Below are 27,741 nucleotides of genomic sequence, written 5' to 3'. Positions count from 1 at the left end.
ACCGATTCCATATGCTGCTAACAGTCATTGGATCTCGACCAACGCGAGCAGCAATGTCGCGAAACGATAAACCGCAATCGCGATAGGCTACAATCCGACCTTTATCAATGTCTGAAACGTGATGGTACGCATTTCTCCTCCTTACACGAGGCATCACAACAACGTTTCACCAGGCAACGCCGGTCAACTGCTGTTTGTGTGTGAGAAATCGGTTGGAAACTTTCCTCATGTCAGCACGTTGTAGGTGTCGCCACCGGCGCCAGCCTTGTGTGAATGCTCTGAAAAGCTAATCAGTTGCATATGACAGCATCTTCTTCCTGTCGGTTAAATTTCGCGTCTGTAGCAGGTCATCTTCGTGTTGTAGCAATTTCAATGGCTAGTAGTGTAATTACAGTGCCTGACAAAAATAGTGAAGCACCCAGAAGGCATGGTCGGAGGTCAGTATAAAGTAGTACACACCAACAGCTGGTACGTAAGTCATCAAAATTGTAATTATCTGTCACAGGCAGAACCGCCACCACAGTGCAGTAGTGGTGTTCATGTTTGTTGCCATTATCAGGCATAGTATGGCGTACAAGAGACGTGAACAGCGTCAGATGTTGAGGATGTTGAGTGGTCGCTGTCAGTACCTGACAGGAAAGGGGCCTAATTGCAGGTCTCAATTTGGCCAGCTGGGTGAATCTTACACTATCCTACTATGTGGGGGATTCTGATATGACAGTTGGCTGATGTTGGACTGCATAGATACATGAGGGCAGGCATATTCGTCGACGAGGTTGCGGTCTACCAACTCTGATCACCGCAAAAGAGGAATGCCGTATTTTGCACCTAGTAAGTCGTAACCTGTCGCATCTGCGTCTTCCATCCAAGAAAAAGTAATGGACTACCTGCACATTCTGTGCAGCTACGCAGCATTGGTCGACGTTGGTTACTGTGCTCGGCTGCCGTTAACACCACAATACGAACACCTGCGTTTGGAGCGGTACCGTGAACAGGAAGCATGAATTGCTGACAAATGGCGTAGAATTGTGTCCCGCGATGATCCGTGGTTCTGTACTACCCAAGACGGCTCTCATCGGTGCGTATGGCTTTGACCTGGCGAGAGGTCCCAATCTTCCGATGTTTTGGTGGGGCACAGCGGTCTTACTTCTGGCATCAAGGTGTGAAGAGACTTCGAATATACTCTCATGCTCATAAATTAAGGATAATGCTGGTACATGGAGAAACAACGCTCTGGTGGGCGGTTTGCAGGTTTAAATCACCTCGGGTATGACCATGCGGTGCATTTGACCTGCGGTCATCGCACGGTGGCGCTGGCAGCAGTCCCATTACGCAGTGGTGTGTTGGTGCATGTCAGAGTATGGTGCAGCGAGTAAGTGTACAGACGTGCTAATGGTGACTGTGTGTTGAAAATGGCTCAAACAACACATATTGATGACGTTATGAGGGGTAGAATACTAGGGCGACCGGAGGCTGGTCAAACACAGCAGGTTGTAGCATAGGCCTTCTATGTGGCATAAAGTGTGAGCTCAAGATTATGGCAACGATTCCAGCAGACAGGAAGCGTATCCAGGCGCTACAGTACGGGACGTCCACAGTCTACAACACCACAAGAAGACTGATATCTCACCATCAGTGCCTGCAGGCGGTCACGGAGTACTGCTGGTAGCCTTGTTCGCCTTACCACAGCCACTGGAACAATTGTCTCCACACACACTACGGACGACTGAACAGACATGGTTTATTCGCCCGGAGACCTTCAAGGTGTATTCCACTGACTCTTGGTCACTGGAGAGCCCGTAAAGCCTGGTGTCTCGAACACAGTACATGATCATTGGAACAGAGGTCCCAGGTTATGTATACGGACGAGTCCAGGTATAGTCTGAACAGTGATTCTCGCCGCATTTTCATCTGGCGTGAACCAGCAACCACATACCAACCCCTTAATGTCCTTGAAAGGGACCTGTATGGCATGGTTTGATGGTGTGGGGAGGGATTATGATTGGTGCATGTACACCCCTGCATGTCTTTGACAGAGGAACTGTAAATGGTCAGGTGTATCGGGACGTAATTTTGCACCAGTATGTCCACCTTTTCAGTAGTGCAGTGGGTCCCACTTTCCACCTGATGGATGATAATACTCGGCCCCACCGAGCTGCCATTGTGGAGGAGTACCTTGAAACAGAAGATATCAGGCAACTGGAGCGGCCTGCCTGTTCTCCAGACCTAAACCCCATCGAGTACGTCTGGGATACTCTCGGTCGACGTATTGCTGCACGTCTTCAAACCCCTAAGACACTTCAGGAGATCCGACAGGCAGATGCAAAGAATGGGAGGCTATACCCCAGCAGCTGCTCGACCACCCGATCGAGAGTATATCAACCCGTTGTGCGGCCTGTGTACGTGTGCATGGTGATGGTATCCCATAATGATATCGGGGTACATGCGCAGGAAACAGTGGCGTTTTGCAGAACATGTGTTTCGGGAGGGTTTTCTCAACTTATCACCACTACCGTGGACTTACAGATCTGTGTCGTGTGTGTTCCCTATGTGCCCATGCTATTAGGGCCAGTTTTGTGTAGTGGCACGCTCTGTGGCACCACATTCTTTAATTATCCTTAATTTATGAGCATGAGTGTAGTTTCAGGTTAGAGACAGACTTGCTGCATCCTCATACGTTACCTCTCATGCCATTTTTCAACAGGGTAATGTCTGTTCACACAAGGCACGACTCTCTGCGAAGTATCTGTGTGACACTGAGCTACTACCGTGGCGAGTAAGATTCACAGACCTACCCGTGACATGCATGTGTGGGACCAGATCGGACATCAGTGCCAATATCCACTACATCCAGGACTAGTTACAACAGCAGCTGAGCGGATCGAGACAGGAGACACCCTTCACAAGAGAATCATTGCATGCATTCAAGTAATAGGGGGCGCTCCGTTGTATTGATAGGAGGGCTCATACTGCAAATTCTTTGTGAATTCCGCACGATTCCATAAACACTGAAATAACAACACATAACCTCTAAAACCGAGAAGTTTAATTTCGTTTGCCCCTTCCTTTCTGGGTGCGTCACATCTCTCACCAGTCAATGTATTTACGACAGCACTGTTCTCAATGATCCTGCCCGCACAGTGTTATCAGTCACGGCACTGAAAAGATTCCTCATTAGTTTCAACTAAATAACAGTCAAATCTCTCAAGCACATGTAATACATAAACTTTCTGGCAGATCAAAACTGTGTGCCGGACCGCAAAATGATTTGGATAAGATGTCTGTGTGCTGCGAAAAGTGGTAATTGATCCAGAATAAAGAAAAGTGTGAAGTTATTCACATGAGTACTAAAAGAAATCCGCTAAATTTTGATTACGTAGTAAGTCACACAAATCTGAAGGCTGTAAATTCAACTAGCCCTAAATACTCAGGGATTACAATAACAAATAACCTGAATTGGAACGATCACATAGATAATGTTGTGGGTAGAGCAAACCAAAGACTGCGAATCGTCGGCAGCACACTTAGAAGGTGCAACAGGTCTACTAAAGAGACTGCTTACACTAGATTTGTCCGCTCTGTTCTGGAGTATTACTGTGCGGTGTGGGATCCGTATCAGGTGGGACTGACGGATGATATTGAAACAGTTCAAAGAAGGGCGGCTCGTTTTGTATTATCGCGGAATAGGCGAGTTAGTGCCACAGACATGATACGTGAATTGGAGTGGCAATCATTAAAACAAAGGCGTTTTTCGTTGCGGCGGGATCTTCTCATGAAATTTCAATCACCAGTTTTCTCCTCCGATTGCGAAAATATCCTGTTGGCACCCACCTACATAGGGAGAAAAGATCATCACGATAAAATAAGAGAAATCAGGGCTCGCACAGAAAATTTTAAGTGTTCGTTTTTCCCGCGTGCCGTTCGAGAGTGGAACGGTAGGGAGACAGCTTGAAGGTGGTTCATTGAACCCTCTGTCACGCACTTAATTGTGAATAGCAGAGTAATCACGTAGATGTAGATGTAGATTGAAGCGCAAATGTTAATGCTTACCCTATTCATGACCAAAAAGAAATGCCATTTTACAACACACTGATCGCATTACGGCACTGAAAGTGTATCGAAGTCATAATGTGCTAATACTCAAATTATTTGATATTATTAGTAACGTAGACACATCAGTTGGTTCTACTAAGAAAGGAGGAGTTGGCCGCCAGTAAACTGCTTTAGGCTTATCTAAAACAGTACGTTGGTAGTAGTTAAACTTTTTATGACTGCTGACAGTTCATTGATAATGTGTGTTCCTGAATAAAGGATATCTTTCTAGACCAAATGACCTGATCTTATATCTCCGTGAAGATGATTCTTATTCCATCAACTAAGCTGTTATTTTGACAAAGGGTATACGACAAAATTCATTAACAATTAAATATTTTTGGAAACAGCAGTTAGTATCCCCACTTTCCTAAACAGGCTTCTGCAGGATGATCTTGAGTTCACACCACAAATAATTCTTATCAGTCTACACGTTTTTGGGCCCAGAAAAAATTTAATTTGACTACATGAGTTACCCCAAAAAGTAATCCTGTGTGACATTGAGGACTGACAGTAAACATAGTATGCTAGCTTTTTTTATTTTTATGTCACAAATGTCTGACAACATTCACATTACAAATACGGATTTGTTTAGCAGCTATAGCATATCTGAGGTATTCTACTCCCAGCTGAATTTATCATCAAACCGTAATCCTAAGAATTTAACACTGTCAACTTCTTCTCTCTGTTTGTAGTTGTATTTTTAGTTTATTCTGGCAGCAAACCTCTTACTAATTCTGAACTACAAGTACTATGTTTTTCAAAAGTATAGTGACAAGGAATTGGCTGGGAACGTCTTATTAATGTCTACAAAGATTTCATTAAAAGATATTTCTAAAACTGTACTTCATACAGTATTTGTATCATCTGCAAACAAAATAAACTTGGCATCCGTTAACGACACAGATGGAAGATCAAGAAAATGTAAGGGTCGTGAGGTCGAACCTTGTGGGACATCATACGTAATTAGTTCCCAATTGGATGATGCCTAATGGGTCCATACATGACTCTTTCCTGATGACATCACTGTTTCCTGTCAGGGAAAGGGATTTAAACCAGTTTGCATACTTTATTGTTATCCAGTAATGTTCTCATTTACTTGAAAAAACATTGTGGTTTACTCAGTGAAATGCCTCTGACAGATCACAGAATATACCGCCAGCCTGTAATTTATTGTCTAATGAATTAAGTACATTCACGCTGGTTGTGTAGATATCCTTCTCAATAAAGGAACCCTTTAGAAATCCCAGCTGAGACCATAACGATATATTATTTGTTGTCAGACGGTTACGAAGCAGATTGTATTTTACCTTTTCTAAAATTTTCGAAAATACTGGCAGAAGTGAAACTGGACGAAAATTAGAAGATTTTTTTTATCTCTTTACATAAACAACGGCTTATCTTCAGCATATTTCAACTATTCAGGAAATGTTTCACTGATAAAAAACTATTTATACATATAACTTAAAATGTTACCTATCTCAGAAGCATACTCTTTCATAAACTTAGCTTATCTTCTCTCATAAACAAAAGTTTAACTTAAGCATATTTCAACTACTCAGGAAATGCTCTACTGATAAATGACTATTTACACTATTACTTTCATAAACTTAGCTGCAATGGAGCAAGGGGGTGCCTACTGAACAATGGAAGATATTACACGGGAAGACACGGGGTTTGTGTGGTGCTGACATAGAGGAAGGGACTCACATTTCAAGTCGTGCTCCCTTTTACACCACTGAACCAGAACTGTTTTCAATATCAGCAGCTCGCTGACGATTTTTAGTATTTATTTCACTCGTACATATTTCTTTCGTATTGGATCCATGAAATAATTATAGAAATACTTTTTTTTCAGACGAGCCATACAGAATATCCACAAGCTGTTGGCACCAGGAGGTGAGGCCATCTTCACTGTGGTACCAAAGTTTTCCCTATGGGGTGGGTTTGAAGACACGATAGACGATCCAGAATGGAGGCAGCACATGCAGGTAATTTCAGACGAAATTCTTGCTTTTTAAAAATTTATTTTAGTAATTTACTTGTTTTTTCAAGACAGCGTAAGCGAATGGTTGTCTGCACCCAGCAGTGCATCGCTAGACCAGCTTACGCATAGTGCGATGATTATTATTATTTACTTACAAATGTTTACTCTATTGTTTTTCGTTGTTAATGACATTTGATCGTACCATGTCATTAAACAAACAAACATTTTGAAGAAAAACTCACAAAGAGCACTGTAGACATATAATATGCCTAAATGACAATAACAATAATAGTAACAACAATAACAGTAATAAACATTCATTACAAGGAGACATGGCTTAGCCACAGCCTGGGGGATGTTTCCAGAATGAGATTTTCACTCTGCAGCCGAGTGTGCGCTGATATGAAACTTCCTGGCAGATTCAAACTGTGTGCCCGACCGAGACTCGAACTCAGGACCTTTGCCTTTGAGTCGTGCTTCGGTAGCTCAAATGGTAGAGCACTTGCCCGCGAAAGGCAAAGGTCCCGAGTTCGAGTCTCGGTCGGGCACACAGTTTTAATCTGCCAGGAAGTTTCATTCATTACAAGAGTTTATTTTCCAGAGTCAGATAATGGGAAAGGGACGAAGGAACTTGTTTTATCTTCGTCTGTGAAGACGTACTTTTTGAACATACACCTAGAAAAATTTACCTCTACAGGGCGCAAGCCAGTTTATGATGTGTGTGGGAGAGGGTAGTTTGCGTACCACTGCTACTTGCCTGTTCCAGTGACGAATGGGGACGCGAATTGTCCATGGAGACGAATGCCTCGCCAATATGCTGCCGATATGGTTGCAATATCGGTCGGAGGATGGCATTCACGTATCGTACAGCCGTTACGGCGCCTTCCATGACCACCCCACATAATGCCACCCCAAAACAGGAGGGAACCTCCACCTTTTTGCACTCTCTGGACAGTGTGTCTAAGGCATTCAGACTGACCGGGTTGCCTCCAAACACGTCTTCGACGATTGTCTGGTTGAAGGCACATGAGACACTCATCGGTGAACAGAACGTGATACCAATCCTGAGCGGTCCATTCGGCATGTTGTTGGACCCATCTGTACCGCGCTGCATGGTGTGGTTGCAAAGATGGACCTTGCCATGGACGTCGGGAGCGAAGTTGCGCATCATGCAGCCTATTGCGCACAGCTTGAGTCGTAACACGACACCCTGTGGCTGCACGAAATGCAATATTCAACATGATAATTAAATCAAGATCCTAAGTTGCGGACAGGCGTTGATATACATCAACGGGGACAGTTGAAAATGTGTGCCCCGATTGGTACTCGAACCCGGGATCTCCTGCTTATATGGCAGACGCTCTACCCATGTGAGCCACCGAGGGCACAGAGGATGGTGCAACTGCAGGGACTTATCCCTTGCACGCTCCCCGTGAGACCCACATTCCCAACTTAATGTCCACACACTACATTCGTAGTGCCCCTGGCCATTGGCCGGCCGCGGTGGTCTAGCGGTTCTAGGCGCTCAGTCCGGTGCCGCGCAACTGCTACGGTCGCAGGTTCGAATCACTTCATCGGGCATGGAGGTGTGTGATGTCCTTAGGTTAGTTAGGTTTAAGTAGTTCTGAGTTGTAGGGGACTGATGACCATAGATGTTAAGTCCCATAGTGCTCAGAGCCATTTGAACCATTTGAACCTGCCCATTACACTCATTACTCGCGGCAGACAATTTTACCGAGTCTCGTAAGTTCGGGCAATGCGTGTGCATCCGCACAGAAGAAGAGGGTCAATGGCCGGTTAGCCTTAACTATATGAAGACCTTCTTCATATTATTCAACATGGTGGCGTTGCTGCGAGGGTTCCTCCGAGACATAATCCGTACGTAGCGGTCATCCACTGCAGCGGCCTGAGCGAGGCATGTCATCGACAGTTCCTGTCTCTCTGTATGTCCTCCCTGTCCGAACAACATCGCTTTGGTTCACTCAGAGACGCCTTGACACTTCCCTTGATGAGAGCCCTTCCTGGCACAAAGTAACAATGCGGACACGATCGAACCGTGGTACTGACCGTCTAGGCATGGTTGAATTACAGACAACGCGAGCCGTGTACCTCCTCCCTGGTGGAATGACTAAGTGATCGGCTGTCGGACCCCCTCCGTCTAATAGGGGCTAGTTCTTGGAACCGGGGTGACGCATTGCATTTTTTGATGTGTGTAAAAGCCCCGTAGCAGTCCAACTATACTGCGTAATAGAATTAAGGGATCACTCTTTCGAAATCCCGCAATTCCGACCCATTGCCATGCTTAAGTTTGAAATTTGGCTCACTCCATTGTGTCATATGGTATCATAATTTGGGATATCTCCACAAACAAAGAAAAAATTTTTAGAGTACAGAAATGTATATTAAGAGTAACGAGTAGTGAAAATCCGAGAATATAATGTCGAAACCTATTCAAAGAATTGGGCATATTAACCACAGCTTCTCAGTATATTTCTTCTTTAATGAAGTTTGTTGTAAATAATACATCTCTCTTTGCAACTAACTGCTTAGTACACAATATCAATACTAGGAATAAAAACAATATGCATAAAGATTTAAAATCACTTACTCTTGCCCAGAAAGGAGTCCAGTATTCAGCAACGCATATTTTCAATAAGTTACCAGCAACAATTAAGAGTTTAGTTTCAGACAAGGCACAATTTAAACATAATCTAAAATAATTTTTGGTGGCCAACTCCTTCTATTCCATCCATGAGTTTCTCAACAAGTGCAGTAGACCATTTTAAGGAAAATTTATTATACTTTGATTTTTGACAAGTAACTACCTACTGCGTGAATGATGGATGTATGGAAACCAGATGTAAGTCTTAAGTCTGTAAATAGTGGAAGTTTAATTTTAAATCTTGTACATAATGTGACTGTTCTTAACTGAGGATCACTGAAATGAATAATTTACTTTAATTTTTGACAATACTTGGTTGTAATAGCCAAGAAACCAGCAAATGTCTGAATAATGGATTTAATGAAAGCAGATGTAAGTATTAAACCTGTAAATGTTAGAAGTTTAAATTTAATTCATGTACATAATTTTTCTGTTTACAGACTGAGGATCATTAAAATCAATGAAACTGAAGTTTTTCTAATTACATTTTTGTTATGTGTTTATTTGACATGTTCCACACCCAGGAGGATTCCCTCTTTTATGGGTCTATAGAATGAATAATTAATCTAATCTAATCTAAGGTGCGTACAATCTTCCTCTCTAATGATGTAAAAGCATGGCGCCGTGCGATCTCTCCCTTGGGCTCGACGACAAGCAAGGCGTCGACACATGCGAACAAAAGGTCACAGCTCAGCACTTCAGGTGCCGTACAAGGTGGATTAATAGTGTCACATTAGGAGCAAATTTCACTTCGGTTCTGCTCAGTGCCGCCGTAGACGTGTCACACCCTCTCTTACCCACATTTCACCCCCTTCTTTTGACGCCTCCGCAAGCGACGCAGTAGGCGCTAAGTTTGCCATACCGTATTTGTATACAATTTTCGTCACATATGCAGAACGATTTATTTGAATACAGTTGTCAAATTTAATGACTTGTAAGCCCAGGAAATAATAAACCTCTTCCTCAGTTGTTGCATCAATACAATGAGGTGATGAGTCAGGATAGTCATAAGTACATATACTGGTGGCGGTAGTATCACGTATACAGGATATAAAAGGACAGTGTATAGGCGGAGCTGTCATTAGTATCCAGGTGATTCACGTGAAAAGGCTCCCGACGTGATTATGGCCGCACGACGGGAACTAACACTGAACGCGCAATGGTTGTTGGAGTTAGTCGCATGGGACATTCAGTTTCGGAAATCGTTAGAGAATTCTACACTTAAGAGCCAATGAATCCGGTACACCTGCCTAATATCGTGTAGGGCCCCCGTGAGCACGGAGAAGTGCCGCAACACGACGTGGCGTGGACTCGACTAATATCGGTAGTAGTATTGGTGGGAATTGACACCATGAATCCTGCAGGGCTGTCCATAAATCCGTAAGAGTACGATGAGGTGGAGATCTCTTCTGAACAGCACGTTTCAAGGCATCCAAGATATGCTCAGTGATGTTCATGTCTGGGAAATTTGGTGGCCAGCGAACTGTCTAAACTCAGAAGAAACTTCCTGGAGCCATTATGTAGCAATGCTGGACGTACGGGGTGTCGCATCGTCCCTCTAGAATTGTCGAAGGCCATCAGAATGCACAATGGACATGAATGAATGCAAGTGATCAGACAGGATGCCTACATATGTGTCACTTGTCTGAGTCGTATCTAGACATATCAAGGGTCCCATATTACTCCAGCTGTACACGCTCCACACCATTACAGAGCCTCCGCCATCCTAAAATGTCCCCTGCTGACATGCGGGGTCCATGGATTCATGAGGTTGTCGCCACACCTGTACAAGTCCATCCGCTCGATACAATTTGAAACGAGACTCGTCCGACCAGGCAACATGTTCTCAATTATCAAAATGCCAATATCGGAATTGAAGGGCCCAGGCCAGGCGTAAAGCTTTGTGTCGTGCAGTCATCAAGGGTACACGAGTGCGCCTTCGGCTCCGAAAGCCCATATCGATAATGTTTCATTGAATGGTTCGCACGCTGACATTTGTTGATGGCGCAACGTTGAAATCTGCAGCAATTTGTGGAAGGGTTGCACTGCTGTCACAGTGAACTTTTCTCTTCAGTCGTCGTTGGTCCCGTTCTTGCAGGATCTTTTCCCGGCCGCAGCGATGTCGGAGATTTGATATTTTATCAGATTCGTGATATTCACGGTACACTAGTGAATGGTAGTACGGGAAAATACCCACTTCACCGCTACCTCGAATATGCTGTGTCCCATCGCTCGTGTGCCGATTATAATACCACGTTCAAACTGACTTATGTCTTCATAACCTGCCATTGTAGCAGCAGTAACCGACCTAACAACTGCGCCAGACACTTGTTATGTAGGCGTTGCCGACCGCAGCGCCGTGTTCTGCTTGTTTAAGTATCTCTGTATTTGAATACGCAGGCCTATATCAGTTTCTTTGGTCCTTCAGTGTATATTTCCAGATCCTCAGAGTCAAGAGTGTGAGGCACAAAATTTGAGGCACCGGTCCGAGAACAGCGGCGTTTGGGTAGAGTTGTCATTGGTAACAGACAAGCATATCAATCTGAGACGTACAACGAACGTATCCCTTAAGACAGTACGGAAAAATTTGGCGTTAATGGGCTATGACAGCAGACGACTGACACGAGTGCCTTTGCTAACAGCACGACATCGCCTGCAGCGCCTCTCCTGGACTCGTGACCATATTGGTTGGACCCTAGATGACTGGAAAACAGTGGCCTGGCCACATGAGTCCCGATTCCAGTTGGTAAGATTTGATGGTAGGGTTTGAGTGGGAAGCAGACACAACGAAGCCACACACCCAGCTGGTGCTGTCTCTATAATAGTGTGGACTGTGTTTGCATGGAATGGACTGGGTCCTTCGGTCCAAGTGAACCGATCATTGACTGGAAATGGTTATGTTTCGTTAAGTGGAGAACTATTGTAGCCATTCATTGACTTCTTGTTCCCAAACATGTCACCTGGCCACAGCTGTTCGCAATTGTTTTGAAGAACATTCTGGACAATTCGAGAGAATAATTTGGCCACTCAGATCACCCGGCTTGAATCCCATCGAATATTTATGGAACATCATCGAGAGGTCAATTCGTGCACAGACTCCTGCACCGGCAAGACTTTGGCAATTATGGACGGCTATAGAGCAGGATGGCTCAGTTTTTCTGCAGGGAATCTCCAACGAGTTGTTGAGCCTATGCCCTGTCGGGTTGCCGCACTGCGCCGAGCAAAAGGACGTACGACGCGATATTAGAAGCTATCCCTCGGCTTCTGTCACCTCGCTGTAGAGCCCCTAGCCAACAGCAGTACCATTTTTTCGCTGTAGAACATACATGGACCTCAACAGCTCTCCCATAAATTGCATTCAGTAAAAAAGTTAACAGGACATACATTCCAGCATTCTGAGGCTGGCTTTAAACGATACAGACTCTTCAGTCATTTACGCACAAGTCCTGTACCATGACCAAAGTCCTCTGGTTGATACATGCAGATTTATTCCTTCGAAACACCATTCAGAAATGCCGCCCTTACATCAGAATGCCTTATATGCCTGTCATATTGAATTGCAACACTCAACAGGGATCTCATTGCTTCAGATCTTGCTACAGGGCTAAGTATGTCAACGTAATTTATTCCAGTACATTATTCTTTTGCCACCAGTTGAGTCAAATACTGAACCACTTCATTATTTGCTTTTAATTTTGCAGCAAAAACCTGTTGATTTTCAATCATCTTAAATGTTTAAATTTTTTAGGCTAGGTCCCGTGTTTCCAGAATAATTTTCACTTTGCAACGGAGTCTGTGTTGATATGGAACTACATGGAACATGAAAACTGTGTGTTGGACTCGAACCGAGGACCTTCGCCTTTCGTAGCCAAGTGCTTTACCAACCGAGCTACCCAGGCATGACTCACGATGCTTCCTCACAGCTCTGCCTCCGCCAGTAGCTCATCTCCTGCCTCCCAAACTTCACAGAAGTTATACTGCGAAACTTGCAGTACTAGCACTCCTGGAACAAAGAGTATTACGGAGACATGGCTCGAAAATTCATTCTGAAACCAGTTCCCCAGACTGCGACTTAGCCATGTGTCCACAATTGCTAGTCCCGCAAGCTTCGCAGGAGAACTTCTGTGATGTTTGGAAGGTAGGAGACGAGGTACTGGCAGAAGTAAAGCTGTCAGGACAGGCCATGAGTCGTACTTGGGTAGCTAAGTTGCTAGAGCACTTTCCCGCGAAAGGCAAAGGTTCCAGCTTCGAGTCCTGGATCGCCACACAGTTTTAATATGCCAGGAAGTTTCACTTGGTTTCCATGTTTATTTTTTATTTTTTTTTCAAAGCATTCATTTCGTCCTCTATTGCTTTCTTCCATTCTTCAGAATTTTCTGACTGAACTGGACCTTCATAATGCCTTGGTGTCTCACAAAGAAGTATCATTTTTGGGTGATGGGGTTATTTTTCACAGTCACCGAATGGTGTCTTCAAACCTCGCCGTTAACATGAATTGTGGCGTCTTTTGTCTTCACTTCTTGCTTGAAAGTTGCTCTCAACATGTCCCTTAGTGTCATACCATTTCCGTCACATAGAGCTACATCTTAGTTCACACAATCTCGTTGCCCATCCTCTTCAGAATCAACATTTTCGCTTTCAGTTTCTGTAACATCTTCCTTCATCTACATCTGACATGTCAACAGCCTTTTAGTCTCTTGACTAGTGGTTTCTTTAATTGTTTGCAGCTGAATTTTGCTTATCTGCACACACACACAAACACACACACACACACACACACACACACACACAACATATCCATTTGACGATTTAGCACCAAATTTCTTACGTTTTTGCCTTGGCACCCAGGCATAGCATCCTGCTCCAAATATCACCAGTTTATCAAAAAGACCATATTTCTTAAAAAATATCTCATTTGAGTTTTATCTTTAATTTTCGTGGGTCCAGTTCGATTCAGAATGTGTGATGCAGCCAAAACCGCCTCACCGCACAATCATTTTGACAGATATTCAGCAGGTCAGAGCCAAGCACGTGCCCTCTCACAAAGGAATCTGTTTTCCCTCCAGACAACACCAGTCTGCTGAGGAGTATACGGCAGAGCAGTTGAATGTTTCAATCCAGTTGAGTCAGCAAACTTACTCACATCTTTATTATGTAACTCCTTGCCACCGTCTGTACGTAATACGTTCTCATTAACTTGAGCCTGAGTCTTTATCATTTTAATGAGCAGTGTTAAATTACATTTAATTTCATCTTCCTGTTGCAAAAGATTCGTAACCCTGAAACTGGAAAAATCATTCTTAAAAGCATCAAAGTACCGATGACCCTGCAGATAATTTTCTTCCTATGGGCCAAAAACATCTGCATAAGTTAATTCTCCAGGTTTAATGGATTTCTGCACACTTTCCCCAATAGCCAACCGAAGAAGTTTACCTTAGAGGCGCCCCTGACAAAAGCTGCTAGGAATCGCTGTCTCTAGACAATGATCCTTCAAAAACTGGTGTACATGTTATTATGAAGACCTTTTTTTACCATTATCATTTCTGTAAAGTATTGTCAGTTTCAGCAACAACAGAAGGAAGTGGTCTGGTGACCTTCACACCCAAACGATGACGCAACTGCAGTTGCAATATTGTGAATGAAAAACAGCCATGATTTGCCATTGTTTTTAATCATTTCTTTTTATGCTTCTTTCTTAACAGAAAATAAGTTTCAGGATTCCTCTGTGCAGAACTGGATAACTTAAAAATGAGGCTCTGTCCATTTCTGCCTAGTGAATACCTGCACATCACTCCGACCTGTACCATGCTTCTATTTGCACACACCAGTTTTGGCACTGTCCTTCTGCCTTGAAGTTTCAGATGGTTCATACGTAGTGTAACAATCACGCTCGTTTGTTTTGCAATGAGCCATACCATCGTCAGTGTACCAATCTCCACAGTCCAGTTAGTTTACATTGATAGAAAACCATTAAACCTTTTTTCTCAATTTTTGAAGTATGTTTGTCACTACAACTTCTTGAACTTTCCACAGGCGCTATACTAGTTGACAACATAGCGCTTGCTACTATTTTGTCTACGATGGTACACTCATTTGATCGCTGGCGCATTTTGATAAGTGAGCTACTTTGCCAATGCGCCTTTGTTGCAGTCTGTTAAACCTTCAATTTCGACGTAACTGTTCTAGCAACACTTTCATAATCACAATCTCTCATTCTCAGCTCATAATTTAATCACTGTTTTTGTAACCTATTACATGTTTCCGCTTCAGCAGGTGAACTATGCCAAACATTTTGGACAAAGTTCGCAAAAATCGTGCGTCGTCGATCGGCGTGACTAACAAAGAAAGTTAAGTTCGTACTTCATCAAATTTGGTTAGATGGGCACCAGATTCTCCTTACGCACCTCTCATGAAATTTGTGCCTAAAGAGATCAATGTTTTCGGCCGAGTGAACATCATAAATCTTATGTAGCTTGTAACAAATCTCTTTGGTATTACTGAATTCCCCAAGCACGAAGTAAAGACTTGGTGTCAAATGATAATATTTGTCGCTTACTTGGTTTTGCTTTGGTCTTGATCGATTTAGCACGATTTGTTTCGTAATTTTGCGCACTTTCTTCTGATTTAATCAGCTCTCCATTTAAGCCGTCAAACATTTCATCACATTCTGAAATACGCTGACGGGAAAAAATCGCAGGACCAAAAAATAATTAATGTAGAGTAACGAAAATTCGGGAATACATTTGTTTCGGTAACATATTTAACTGATTAACATTGCAAGTTCACAGGTTAATGTAAGCGTGAGACAAGCCATTACAAATGAGAAATGTTAGTGCATTAATAACCAGTGTTACCGCCAGAATGATTGAATGAAAGCATGCAGGGGTGCATGCATTGTGTTGTACTGGTGTGGGTTAGATTAGATTAGATTAGATTAATTATTCATTCCATAGACCCATAAAAGAGGGAATCCTCCTGAGTGTGGAACACGTCAGATAAACACATTACAAAAATGTAATTAGAAAAACTTGAATTTCATTAATTTTAATGATTCTCAGTCAATAAGCTGTGAAATTATGTACATGAATTAAATTTAAACTTCTAATATTTACAGGTTTAATACTTACATCTGCTTTCATTAAATCCATCATTCAGACATTTGCTAATTTCTTGGCTATTACAACCAAGTATTGTCAAAAATTAAAGTAAATTATTCATTTCAGTGATCCTCAGTTAAGAACAGTCAGATTATGTACAAGATTTAAAATTAAACTTCCACTATTTACAGACTTAAGACTTACATCTGCTTTCCATACATCCATCATTCACACAGTAGGTAGTTACTTGGCTGTTACAACCAAGTACTGTCAAAAATTAAAGTATAATAAATTTTCATTAAAATGGTCTACTGAGCAGTGTCAAAAATTACAGTATAATAAATTTTCATTAAAATGGTCTACTGCGCTTGTTGAGAAACTCATGGATGGAATAGAAGGAGTTGGCCACCAAGAATTCTTTTAAATTATGTTTAAATTGTGCCTTGTCTGAAACTAAACTCTTAATGGTTGCTGGTAACTTATTGAAAATATGCGTTGCTGGATACTGGACTCCTTTCTGGGAAAGAGTAAGTGATTTTAAATCTTTATGTATATTGCTCTTATTCCTAGTATTGATACTGTGTACTAAGCAGTTAGCTGGAAAAAGAGATGTATTATTTACAAGAAACTTCATTAAGGAATTAATATACTGAGAAGCTGCGCTTAATATGCCCAATTTTTGACTAGGTTTCGACATGATGTTCTTGGATTTACACTTCTCATTATTCTCATTATACGCTTCTGTACTCTAAAAATTTTTTGTCTGTTTGTGGAGTTACCCCAAAATATGATACCATATGACATAATGGAGTGAAAATAAGCAAAATACGCCAGTTTTTATATATATATATATATATATATATATATATATATATATATATATATATACACTCCTGGAAATGGAAAAAAGAACACATTGACACCGGTGTGTCAGACCCACCATACTTGCTCCGGACGCTGCGAGAGGGCTGTACAAGCAATGATCACACGTACGGCACAGCGGACACACCAGGAACCGCGGTGTTCGCCGTCGAATGGCGCTAGCTGCGCAGCATTTGTGCACCGCCGCCGTCAGTGTCAGCCAGTTTGCCGTGGCATACGGAGCTCCATCGCAGTCTTTAACACTGGTAGCATGCCGCGACAGCGTGGACGTGAACCGTATGTGCAGTTGACGGACTTTGAGCGAGGGCGTATAGTGGGCATGCGGGAGGCCGGGTGGACGTACCGCCGAATTGCTCAGCACGTGGGGCGTGAGGTCTCCACAGTACATCGATGTTGTCGCCAGTGGTCGGCGGAAGGTGCACGTGCCCGTCGACCTGGGACCGAACCGCAGCGACGCACGGATGCACGCCAAGACCGTAGGATCCTACGCAGTGCCGTAGGGGACCGCACCGCCACTTCCCAGCAAATTAGGGACACTGTTGCTCCTGGGGTATCGGCGAGGACCATTCGCAACCGTCTCCATGAAGCTGGGCTACGGTCCCGCACACCGTTAGGCCGTCTTCCGCTCACGCCCCAACATCGTGCAGCCCGCCTCCAGTGGTGTCGCGACAGGCATGAATGGAGGGACGAATGGAGACGTGTCGTCTTCAGCGATGAGAGTCGCTTCTGCCTTGGTGCCAATGATGGTCGTATGCGTGTTTGGCGCCGTGCGGGTGAGCGCCACAATCAGGACTGCATACGACCGTGGCACACAGGGCCAACACCCGGCATCATAGTGTGGGGAGCGATCTCCTACACTGGCCGTACACCACTGGTGATCGTCGAGGGGACACTGAATAGTGCACGGTACATCCAAACCGTCATCGAACCCATCGTTCTACCATTCCTAGACCGGCAAGGGAACTTGCTGTTCCAACAGGACAATGCACGTCCGCATGTATCCCGTGCCACCCAACGTGCTCTAGAAGGTGTAAGTCAACTACCCTGGCCAGCAAGATCTCAGGATCTGTCCCCCATTGAGCATGTTTGGGACTGGATGAAGCGTCGTCTCACGCGGTCTGCACGTCCAGCACGAACGCTGGTCCAACTGAGGCGCCAGGTGGAAATGGCATGGCAAGCCGTTCCACAGGACTACATCCAGCATCTCTACGATCGTCTCCATGGGAGAATAGCAGCCTGCATTGCTGCGAAAGGTGGATATACACTGTACTAGTGCCGGCATTGTGCATGCTCTGTTGCCTGTGTCTATATGCCTATGGTTCTGTCAGTGTGATCATGTGATGTATCTGACCCCAGGAATGTGTCAATAAAGTTTCCCCTTCCTGGGACAATGAATTCACGGTGTTCTTATTTCAATTTCCAGGAGTGTATATATATATATATATATATATATATATATATATATATATATATATATATATATATATATATATATATATATCCTATGTCTGACAACATTCGCATTTCAAACACAGACTTGTTTAGGCGCTTTAGCAGTTCATTAGTATGTTGCTCCCAACTGAATTTATTATCAAGTTGTAATCCCAAGAATTTTACACTCTCAACTTCTCTTATTTCCATGTCGTCATGTTTTATACACACACCAGAAGGAAATCTCTTGGAAGTTCTGAACTGCATATAGTGGGTCTTTTCAAAGTTTAATGACAGTGAATTGACTACGAACCACTTATTAATGTAATTAAAAATTTGATTAGTTGCCCTTTCTAAATTTATATTTGATTTACTGTTTATTGCAATGTTTGTATCATCTACAAATAAGACAAACTTGGGCATCTGGTAATGTAACAGATGACAGGTCATTAATATACACAAGAAACAGTAGTGGGCCTAGGATGTCAGTCTGTGGGATGGAGTTCCATGTCTGTTACACTCGCTCGGTCAATACAGCGACGGTTAGTGCTGTTTGTGAATGACACAGGAGTTGTCATCCCATGATGTCCTTACTTGCTCGACTGGAGACAGATCTGGTGATCGAGCACGCTGAAGCAACACGTCAGCAGGCCAAGACATCACGTCGGCAATCTGTAAGGCATATTGGGTTACAACAGCTGTATGTGGGCGAGCGTTATCCTGTTGGAAAAAAACCTGGAATGTTGTTCATGACTGGCAGCACAACATGACGAATCACCAGACTGACGACAATTTTGCGGTCAGAGTGCGTGGGATAACCACGGCAGCGCTCCTGCTGTCATACGAAAGTGCATCCAGAACCTAATTCCAAGTGTAAGTCTGGTGTGTGTAATACGCAGACAAGTTGGTTGCTGGCCCACAAATGGCCTTCTTCTAACCAACACACGGCCATCACTGGTACGAGGCAGAACCGGCTTTCATCAGAAAACACAACAGATCTCCGTCGATACTTCCAATGAGTTCTCGCTATACATTACTGATGTCGCAAATGGCGATGGTTTGGTGTCAGTGGAATGCACACTAGAGGGCTCTTGGCTCGGAGCTGTCCTTGAAGTAACAGATCTTCGTTGTATCACCGCGGTCCCGATTGCTGTTTAAATTACTACTGCAGATACAGTGCGATGCCAGAGACATAAGCCGAACTCAATGGTCTTCCCTCTCGGTAGTGCCCCGTGGCCGTCAGGTGCCCGGTTCTTCTTGCGACAGTACATTCTGGTGCCCACCTCTGCCAGCAATCACGTACAGCGGCTACTTTCCTACCAAGCCTTAACCCTTTCAGACCCCATGGCTACAATTGTGTACATTAACTTTTACAGTCTGTCAGCTGCAATAAAAGTACTTCTTCCCTAAGAAAACCTGGTCTACACACTTGTAAATGTCCATCCTTTTCATCACACTCAAATGCTGCCAACCGTTGGGCATCACTATAAATATATCAGCAAGTCAATGTAGCAGTGCGCAGCAACTCGTGACCACCAGAATACACGGTTCGCTATATTCCAGTGTATAATTGAATATTGTTGTTGTTATTTTACATGGAAATTATTGAATGATCATTTTACTATTTATTACACTAGAGAATATTTCGTAATTGGTTATTTTAGTCCTTAAAGTGAAGCCAAGTGAACAAAGTACGTTTTGGAAACGGGTACATATTTGTGTATAAATCTTGCTCCTAAAATCATTAAAAAATCACCTAAGACCACCACCACATAAAGAAAAATTTTTCTTCCTCCAGAAAAATTTCGGGTCTGAAAGAGTTAATGTAGTATCACAGAAGGACTGTGAGCTGCTCATAGTCTTACTACACGACCTCGTTCAAAGTCAGTGAGGGGCTTAGTCTTTGTAGACTAAGGGTATTCTTGACTAACATCAACACATCTTCCAATCCCAATGGTAACTAACGCTCACGACCGTTACTGGGTCTATTTAAAGCAAACTTACTTTGCCTCCTCATAGTGACGCTATTAGCGCCAATCTTACACAAGTGATGCGAAATTTGAATTGAAATACACCACTGGCCATTAAAATTGCTACACCACGAAGATGACGTGCTACAGACGCGAAATTTAACCGACAAGAAGAAGATGCTGTGATATGCAAATAATTAGCTTTTCAGAGCATTCACACAAGGTTTGCGCCGGTGGCGCACCTACAACGTGCTGACATGAGGAAAGTTTCCAACCGATTTCTCATACACAAACAGCAGTTGACCGGCGTTGCCTGGTGAAACGTTGTTGTGATGCCTCGTGTAAGAAGGAGAAATGCGTACCATCACGTTTCCCACTTTGATAAATGTCGGATTATAGCCTATCGCGCTTGCGGTTAATCGTATCGTGACGTTGCTGCTCGCGTTGGTTGAGATCCAATGACTGTTAGCAGAATATGGAATCGGTGGGTTCAGGAGGGTAATACGGAATGCCGTGCTGGATCCCAACGGCCTCGTATCATTAGCAGTCGAGATGACAGGCATCTTATCCGCATCGCTGTAACGGATCGTGCAGCCACGTCTCGATCCCTGAGTCAACAGATGGGGACATTTGCAAGACAAAGACCATCTGCACGAACAGTTCGATGACGTTTGCAGCAGCATGGACTATCGGATTGGAGACCATGGCTGCGGTTAACCTTGACTTGGCATCACAGACAGGAGCGCCTGCAATGGTGTACTCAACGACGAACCTGGGTGCACGAATGGCAAAACGTCATTTTTTCGGATGAATCCAGGTTCTGTTTCCAGCATCATGATGGTCGCATCTGTGTTTGGCGACATCGCAGTGAACGCACATTGGTAGCGGGTATTCGTCATCGCCATACTGGCGTATCACCCGGCGTGATGGTACGGGGTGCCATTGGTTACACGTCTCGGTCACCTCTTGTTCGCATTGACGGCACTTTGAACAGTGGACGTTACATTTCAGATGTGTTACGACCCGTGGCTCTACCCTTCATTCGATTTCTGCGAAACCCTACATTTCAGCAGGATAATGCACGATCGCATGCTGCAGGTCCTGCACGGGCCTTTCTGGACACAGAAAATGTTCGACTGCTGCCCTGGCCAGCACATTCTCCAGATCTCTCACCAACTGAAAACGTCTGGTCAATGGTGGCCGAGCAACTGGCTCGTCACAATACGCCAGTCACTACTCTTGATGAACGGTGGTATCGTGTTGAAGCTGCATGGGCAGCTGTACCTTTACACGCCATCCAAGCTCTGTTTGTCTCAAAGTCCTGGCGTATCAAGGCCGTTATTACGGCCAGAGGGGGTTGTTCAGGGTACTGATTTCTCTGGATCTATGCACCCAAATTGCGTGAAAATATAATCACATGTTAGTTCTAGTATATTTGTCCAATGAATACCCGTTTATCATCTGCATTTCTTCTTGATGTAGCAATTTTAATGACCAGTAGTGTATTTCAGATGTATAAACACACCCACTAATTTTCCTTTATCTTGCACAGTTTCTTCCTGATTATGAGTTAACGAGCATTGCTGTCTCATTTGATAATATGGCCGAAAGAGTCAGCCTACAGGAATTGTGAAACGCATACTGTCATCCAGGACCGCCTGCTACAAAAGGCGCAGATTCACCACGAGATGGGGAAACTCACAGGCGTCTATTGTCTATTGAGGCTTAGCGCTGCAGTGTACGAGTGAGACAGACGAGAATCTACGTCATAGGGAAACCTAGCAAAATCCGTTTGTGGCCAAGGAGACGTAGCAGTGTTGAATATGGCGGATCTAAGATCGGCCATATGGGAAAATATTTACGAAACCTATTTAATTCTGTAGTAATGCAGGGAATCAAGCCACAGTAATTTTAATCTGTCATCCTTCATAAATTTTCATGGTGATCCCAATAAAACGTGAATATTGATCGTATCTATAGTAGCTTAGGATTTACTGTTCAAGTGAAATTAACAAATTTTGTATCAAAGACCTGAATGCTAAAATCTGAAACCTTTTGTCGACCTTAACGATCGACATTTCACATAGAAGATCATCATTAAATTGACAAACATTGTAAATATCACCTCTGTAACTTTATTTGTTTAAAAGAACTGAAATTACCAGTATTTTCATTTATGCTTCAGATCATCATTTACTCCACACAAAACACATTGAACGATAGCAACAAGACGCCATATTGAATCATTAGGTAATAGATAATTTGTAGTTAAGTTTAGTGCATAATAGTTACTTTTGTTCTTTATTTATTTATCAGAGAACACATTGGTGCAAGGCTACTGGGCGTGACATTCAAAGTTAAGAAGCAAATTGTATTGGTTTTATGTAAAAGAATTTAATGTTTATTATGTAATGGATATTATTATTACTTTATTTAGAACGTGAAAGTGGTCAAGCTTTGATTATTTAAATGTGTTAAAATGTTAATCAATGTAGAATAACCTCTAGCCAATCAGATGGACGGCTTCAGGCAGGGAACTGCCCTAGTCAGTTGAGCGAGGATATTTGGCGCGCGGGAAACGCGGCCGGGGACGGGCAGAGGGACAGTGCTGGAGGAGACGCGAAAGCGGACGGTCGGTCTTTAGGTAGCTAGGAAGTGAAACGACTTAGAAAATTTCGCGTTGTGTGGTATCGCGGGACTTAGTCTCTGAGCGGTGAGAAGCCGCGCGCCTGGTGTGAACTCTTAACTTTTCGTATAGTTGAGGAGGCGGAGTATTTGACTTGTGTTTCGCGATGAGATTGTGAATGATCGAACTGTATCAAATAGATACGCACTCGAGTGCAACAGTAACTCTAAATACGACCACTTTCGCTGTTAGTTTGCTTTCTGAATAAACATTATTCTAACCAAATCGCAGCTGTGTGGCCTACATCATTTATGAGTCGTTAATTTAGTTTCCTATATTATTATTACTGTTGTTATATGTTATACTAACATTCTATTTGCCATCAGCCAGACAATTTAACCTAAGGGTCACAAGTGTCTAATTTAGGGAGTGTAATGCGACACGTGCGCTTCAACCTCTAGACGAGTTTGAGGCAAGACATTTCGACGAAGAGGATCCGCATGTGAGCCAGAACATCTTTGGGATGTTAGCTCGCATGACGTTGCGATTTTTTCCCATCAGTGTAGTTCTCGCTACGCTTCCGTCTCCAGGTTCTCCAATTTTCTTCACCAATGAGTTTTTCAATTTGCTGTCTTTCGTTGGCCATTGTGTCGTCGTTTCCACTTCTATAACGTCGAATTGTCGTGAAAATGGTCTACAAAAGAAGCACCTCATGAAAATTTTGCCAACCACGCACATTTGCTAACATGTTGATAAAACACTCCAATGCCAATTTTAACAAAACTTTTGTTTAAAACAACATAAAAGTTCGACAGTACCGGAAAAATACGGCAAAACCATCAAAGCACAGTCATTAACCACTCTGAAGTGAGCTGAAGAACTTTCTACAGTGACAACAGACAACATTCAAATATTAATAATGCATATGTAACGGGTGTCTGGGACGGGAGGACGAATTTTGCGCCATTTTGTCATATGACTGTTGGCAGCAATGATTTTTTTATGTTTGTTATCTACGATCCTTCCCATTAGTAGCCTGAAAGCTTTTGTTTCGTGAGCGTTGTTGTTTGATGTCTGTTTTCGTCATGGAGCAGATGACAACTGAGTAAAGTATCCAAGTGATAAAAAGTTATTATAAAAACAGTAAAAGTCCCAAGGCAACCGTTCGTAAATTACATGTGACACTAGGACGTAATGCTGCTCCAACCGAATCATCGGTTTAGAAGTTGATCTGGAAGTTTGAGGTCACGGATTCTGTTTCAAACGTTAATAAAACAGTACGATCACTTTCTGTTCGAACACAAGGAAACATTGCCGTCGTGTGTGACAATGTCACCGTAAGCCCCAGAAATCGGTTCGCCGACGAGCTCAACAACTGAATGTGTCACAAAGTTCACTGCATGAAATCCTTTCAAAAGATCGGGGTGTATGTACAAGATTTAACTTACACAAGAGTTGAAGCCTGCAGATCATGGAAAGAGACATAAATTTGCTCACTGGGTCTTGGCTTGACAAGCGGACAACGAGAACTTCACAAAAAAGAGTAGTTTTCTCAGATGATGCGCACTTCCACCTTAGTGCGTACGTCATTGAGCAGAAATGCAGAATTTGGGGTAATAAAAATCCACGAGTGACTGTGGAAGATGAGATGCATCCACAGCGCACAACCGTGTGATGTGGGTCCTGGCAGGCGGAGTGATTGGCTCGTACTTTTTCGAAAATGATGAGAGAGCTGCCGCCACTGTGAATGGTGACCGTTGCCGAAACGTACCTCTGATTGGTTTTTCCCTCGTACTGATGAAAATGACGATTTTTGGTTTCAACACGATGGTGAGACATGTCAGACATCCAGTGAAACGATTGCGCTACTGAATGAAAAGCAGCACTCCGTCTTCAGGCCACAAGTGGTCTATCGGGACCATCCGACCACCGTGTCATCCTCAGGATACGAATAGGAGGGGCATGTGGTCAGCACACCACTCTCCCGGTCGTTATGATAGCCGCTACTATTCGGTCGAGTAGCTCCTCAATTGGCATCACGAGGCTGAGTGCTCCCCGAAAAATGGCAACAGTGCATGGCGGCCCAGATGGTCACCCATCCAAGTGCCGGCCACACCTGACAGCGCTTAACTTCGGTAATCTGACGGGAACCGGTGTATCCACGGCGGCAAGGCCGTGGCCTCTGCTGAATGAAAAGGTTCCTCAAAACATTATCCCTTTGTGTGCCAACAGGGAATGGCCTGCCAGAGCATGCGATCTTACGCCTTGTGATGCTTTTTGTGGGGCTTTGTGAAATCAAACGTTTACGTGAACAAACCACAAAAAATACACCAATTGAACGATGAAATTAAAAGGGTTATTAACGGCAGCCCACCTGATGTTTGTGAACGTTTCATCGAGAACTGCAAGGAACATATTGCTGGTTGCCGCACGGCCTTGGGTGATCATATGGATCATTACATTTTCAATAAATTTTGTACGTTCTATAGCATTTAATATTCGTCCCTACTTCCCAGATACCCTCTATAATAACACGGCATAAAAACTCATACTTTCAAAACAAGGGTTAAATGAGCAAATTTGCCAATCGCCATTAGATATCATAGGATTGAAAGATAACTTTGGGAGGACAGTAATGTGTGAGAGGTTTTACATTAACTTCAGTTATTATCTAGAAAATAGTCACCAAACTCATGGCAGACATATACAACATGTCCTTAACGGATCACAAGGGTGTACGATACCACACTTTCACAAAAAGCAGGAAATAATCCCATATTCATATAAAATTAATTGTTGGTAAGGCGGGTACCAGGTTAAGATTCATTCGGAGAATCCTTAGAAAATGTAGTCCATCAACAAAGGAGGTGGCTTACAAAACACTCGTTCGACCTATACTTGAGTATTGCTGATCAGTGTGGGATCCGTATCAGGTCAGGTTGACAGAGGAGATAGAGAAGATCCAAAGATTAGCGGCACGTTTCGTCATAGGGTTATTTGATAAGCGTGATAGCGTTACGGACATGTTTAGCAAACTCAAGTGGCAGCTCTGCAAGAGAGGCGCTCTGCATCGCGGTGTAGCTTGCTGTCCAGGTTTCGAGAGGTTGCGTTTCTGGATGAGGTATCGAATATATTGCTTCCCCCTACTTATACCTCCCGAGGAGATCACGAATGTAAAATTAGAGAGATTAGAGCGCGCACGGAGGCCTTCCGGCAGTCGTTCTTCCCGCGAACCATACGCGACTGGAACAGGAAAAGGAGGTAATGACAGTGGCACGTGAAGTGCCCTCTGTCACACACCGTTGGGTGGCTTGCGGAGTATATATGTAGATGTAGATATGCTACATAATCCCCGTGATACTGTTTACAGAATGGGAAAGTAATCTGAAAGACGACCGATATTCTCGGATGACTCAATGAAACATTGATATTAATCCTCGCGCATTCAAACAAAGACGCAATCCGTACCAACCCTATCCTTGCTCACATGGATATACAAATGCAAAAGCATGTCTCACAGACGCACCTGGAAAGTCATATAACATAGAATTATACCAGCCTAACACGAGCAAGCAACTATTCCACCGATAATCACGGATGCCGTAGATTTGAAAAGCTCAGCTCAGTAACATACAAGCCACCGTCAGAACCCTAGAAAACGGCTTCGTACGGAGGCAAGAGAGTAATTTCTGCTTGTCCACAGGGCCCAATCGGCGCGTGATTAAAATACTGTTTGAAGACAAGCTTTTCACCACTCAACTCAAGATAAGGCTACACTATCATCTGAAAACAAGAGCTATACAGCCTCTTAGTCATACAAATGCTTCACCAATCCCATACCACTAGATAAACATGAAAGTCGTTTGCAACAGACGCCTTTCAGTGAAACTGAGAAAGGAATGGAATTGGGATAATTGAATTGTTCAGCACAGTTTATTAGCATCATATGAACAAACATATTTTTTTTTAAAAAAAAGTGCTGTCTTACACGTCCATGCAAAAACTCAGTATTAATAATATTTTGTAACTATATGCAGACATAATTGCTAGGCATATGCAGTGTAACGTAAGGAATATTACAACCAAGCAAATATGGCTTATAGTTAGTTCAAATACAATAGCATTGATTGACTGTTCCATCCCTTCTTGGTAGAATATTTTACACATTGTGAAGGAAAACACACTTGTCACTGGTTTGAAACCAGATTTTGGCTGTTATACAATCAACAGGTACACAAACAAATATATGTGGATGTGAAATTTTTGTAGGGTCAAAGATTTTAGTCTAGTTCATCTACAGAGTATCTCAGTTGTTAATATTTGATTAGGCCTAAAACGAGATGAATTATTTCAGTGGAAATGCGATACAGAACTATTAAACTTACAGGAAATATGTGACACACTATATAACGAACTATATGACAAAGTACAACAATTGTTCTGGGAAGAAAATAAATTTAACAATAAGCTTTGATGACATGTTCCAAGAGGATGACTAAACAAAATAGTCTGGTCTTTAACAGGTCCAATGTTTCGATCAGATAAGATATAAATATGAGATTAAGCAGGTAAGTGAAGCAGCTATGATTATAAAAAGCAAAAAAAAAAAAAAACAAGGTAAGTGAAACTTTAGTGACTGAAATAAAGGAATAATGATGCTTGTAAGAGAGAGAGGTAATTTACATCATGTCCCAGATAGAATTATGAGTAGTACCCGCAGTTAGAAGTGAAGAGTAAGGAAACTATGTCTAATCATTCAGTATCAAGCTTGGGCGAATGGACATATGTATTAGTTTCTGTTGTTTCAAGCCAGTTCATCTTCCTCCCCTTATGTGATGCACCCTGTACCTCTACCCTTCTTTAAGAAGGTGGTCTGCAAAAGAAGAGATTCCTTTTCTAATAATCGAACTTTCATTGTGTTCCTTCGAGAGCGCGTATATCGCCCCTGCCAGTCTGAAGTGTATAGAATTTGCTGCTGTTACAACAGGAATAAA

General features: G+C 43.1%; 1 protein-coding gene across 1 annotated transcript in view; it reads left to right on the top strand.

The window, feature by feature from the left end:
* LOC124776308 overlaps window positions 1-27,741 on the top strand; it is a 212,799-nt gene that overhangs the window by 141,345 nt on the left and 43,713 nt on the right. The window contains exon 5 of the mRNA XM_047251240.1: window positions 5,951-6,083. Coding sequence (XP_047107196.1) covers window positions 5,951-6,083 — 133 coding nt within the window. The remainder of the gene's footprint in view (window positions 1-5,950; window positions 6,084-27,741) is intronic.

Source organism: Schistocerca piceifrons, chromosome 2 (genome assembly GCF_021461385.2).
Source record: "Schistocerca piceifrons isolate TAMUIC-IGC-003096 chromosome 2, iqSchPice1.1, whole genome shotgun sequence".
In the NCBI taxonomy this organism is placed as follows: domain Eukaryota; kingdom Metazoa; phylum Arthropoda; class Insecta; order Orthoptera; family Acrididae; genus Schistocerca; species Schistocerca piceifrons.
This window is presented reverse-complemented; position numbering and strand designations above follow the sequence as displayed.